The 1,983-nt window shown below is 43.5% G+C and overlaps 1 protein-coding gene across 3 annotated transcripts in view; it reads right to left on the bottom strand.

Annotated features, from left to right (window-relative positions):
• The window catches only part of PARN (poly(A)-specific ribonuclease), a 203,494-nt gene that overhangs the window by 47,089 nt on the left and 154,422 nt on the right, over positions 1–1,983 (bottom strand). For all 3 annotated transcript variants that reach the window (XM_011983662.1, XM_011983663.1, XM_011983664.1), the window contains one exon: positions 994–1,183. In XM_011983662.1, the coding sequence (XP_011839052.1) occupies positions 994–1,183 (190 nt within the window). The remainder of the gene's footprint in view (positions 1–993; positions 1,184–1,983) is intronic.

The following is a 1,983-nucleotide window of genomic DNA, read 5'->3' as shown; positions in this document are numbered from 1 at the left end:
TTTTTAGTAGAGAAGGGGTTTCACCGTGTTCGCCAGGATGGTCTCGATCTCCTGACCTAGTGATTCGCCCGTCTCGGCCTCCCAAAGTGCTGGGATTACAGGCTTGAGCCACTGCGCCCGCCCTTCACAATTTTCTATAATGAACATATATATGTATACATTTTTCCCATTTTCTATATGTGTTTTGTAGTTTCACAAAGATACCAAATGTTGCCAGCATTTATCTCCCACAGGGAGGATTATGGGTGGTAAAAGGAAGTGTGAGTCAAGCATTCTTTCTACAGTAGGCACATGGTTCAGTATCCATAGGATCTGAAAGCTCAGGAGATCAGGCAGAGGCAGTTCTACTGAGAAGAGCAAGGGATGAGACACACATGAGTTAAGTTCTAATCCTGGTTCTCTCACAGAACTACTGAAGAAGACACAGAGCCTCCATCTCCTCATCCCTAAAATGGGAATAAGACATATCCTGGGCCAGGCACAGTGGTTCATACCTGTAATCACAGCACTTTGGGAGGCCGAGGTGAGAGCATCACTTGCATCCAGGAATTTGAGACCAGCCTGGGCAATATAGTGAGACCTCATCTCTACAAAATATCAAAAATTAGTCAGGCGTGGTGGTGCGTACCTGTAGTCCCGGCTACTCAGGTTGAGGTTGGAGGATCACTTGAGCCCAGGAGGTCGAAGCTGCAGTGAGCTGTGATTGTGCCACTGCACTCCAGCCTGGGCAACAGAATGAGACCCTGTCTCAAAAAAAAAAAAAAAATCCTGTCTACCTCAAAGAGGTTTTGTGAGGGTTAACCAAAATAGCTGTGGTCTATAAAGCAGTCTCTAAAATACAGGGAATTCAGGTCGTAGTCATTTCTGAAATGATGTGAAAAGTTAGAAACGCCATCTTTCTCAAAAGTCAGATTTAGTACTTACAATCCTATAAGAAGCAACAAGAAATTGCTACAACTCTGGCCTTTTAAATGAACAGCTGAGAGCCCTTACCTATTGTTGCGGTAATAGTGATTCTGCAGGGCGTAGGGTATGCACTGGGGGTTTAACCGTTTGCTGTCAGCCTCCTTCCAGCCATCTTCAGTCCACTTTCTTTTGATCTGCTTCTCTTCCTGTTTTTTCCCCATATATTCAGCATAGGTTTGGATCCGATAGCTTTCTGCATATTTGCTGGTATTGACAGCTACAAGGAAAAGAAAAAAAAAAATGCTTACTAAAGTCTGGCCTAGCCCCAAAGATACCACTTTTGAAATGTGGCCTAAGGTGGTCAAAGGAGCCCCATCAGGCCTGAGGTCTGACCCCTGGTTCTGCCACCTGGAAGACAAATGACCTTGGGTACACCCTGTAAACTCTTCAAGTCTGAGTTTTCTCATCTAGAAAAAAAAGTCATTGCTCCCCAATCTCCTTTTCAGTGTGAAAGTACTTTATAAACTGTAAAGAACCATAATGATGTAAGTAAAATACTAATTTTCAAAATATTTGCAGTCAACATTACTATTTGGATATTATTCATTTTCAGAGTAACAAAATGAAAATAAACAAAACACTAAGGAAAAACTGTAAACCCTCACTATTTTCCTAAAATAAAATGACAACAAAAAACAGTATTGCCAGTGGTGGTGATTACTGTGTCATACACTGAAGATCTGTAAGTCTGTGTGCAGTGTTTTACATGCATTATATCTAATCTTCATAGTACACTTGTAAGAGAGGAAATGTTTTCACATGTGAGAAAGCAGGGTCACAGAAGTCAGGGGTTTGCTGCAGACCACCCCTGGGTAAGTGGCAGGGATAAGATGCAAAACCAGGTTCCCCAAACCCTAATACCAGGGTCCTTCTTTTGTGTGGTTTTTTTTTTTTTTTTGAGACGGAGTCTCGCTCTGTCGCCCAGGCTGTGGCGTGATCTCAGCTCACTGCAAGCTCCGCCTCCCGGGTTCACGCCATTCTCCTGCCTCAGCCTCCCGAGTAGCTGGGACTACAGGC

The sequence above is a fragment of the Mandrillus leucophaeus genome, unplaced genomic scaffold (genome assembly GCF_000951045.1).
Source record: "Mandrillus leucophaeus isolate KB7577 unplaced genomic scaffold, Mleu.le_1.0 Scaffold253, whole genome shotgun sequence".
Lineage (NCBI taxonomy): Eukaryota > Metazoa > Chordata > Mammalia > Primates > Cercopithecidae > Mandrillus > Mandrillus leucophaeus.
The sequence above is the reverse complement of the archived record's forward strand: the minus strand, read 5'-3'. Positions and strand labels throughout refer to the sequence as shown.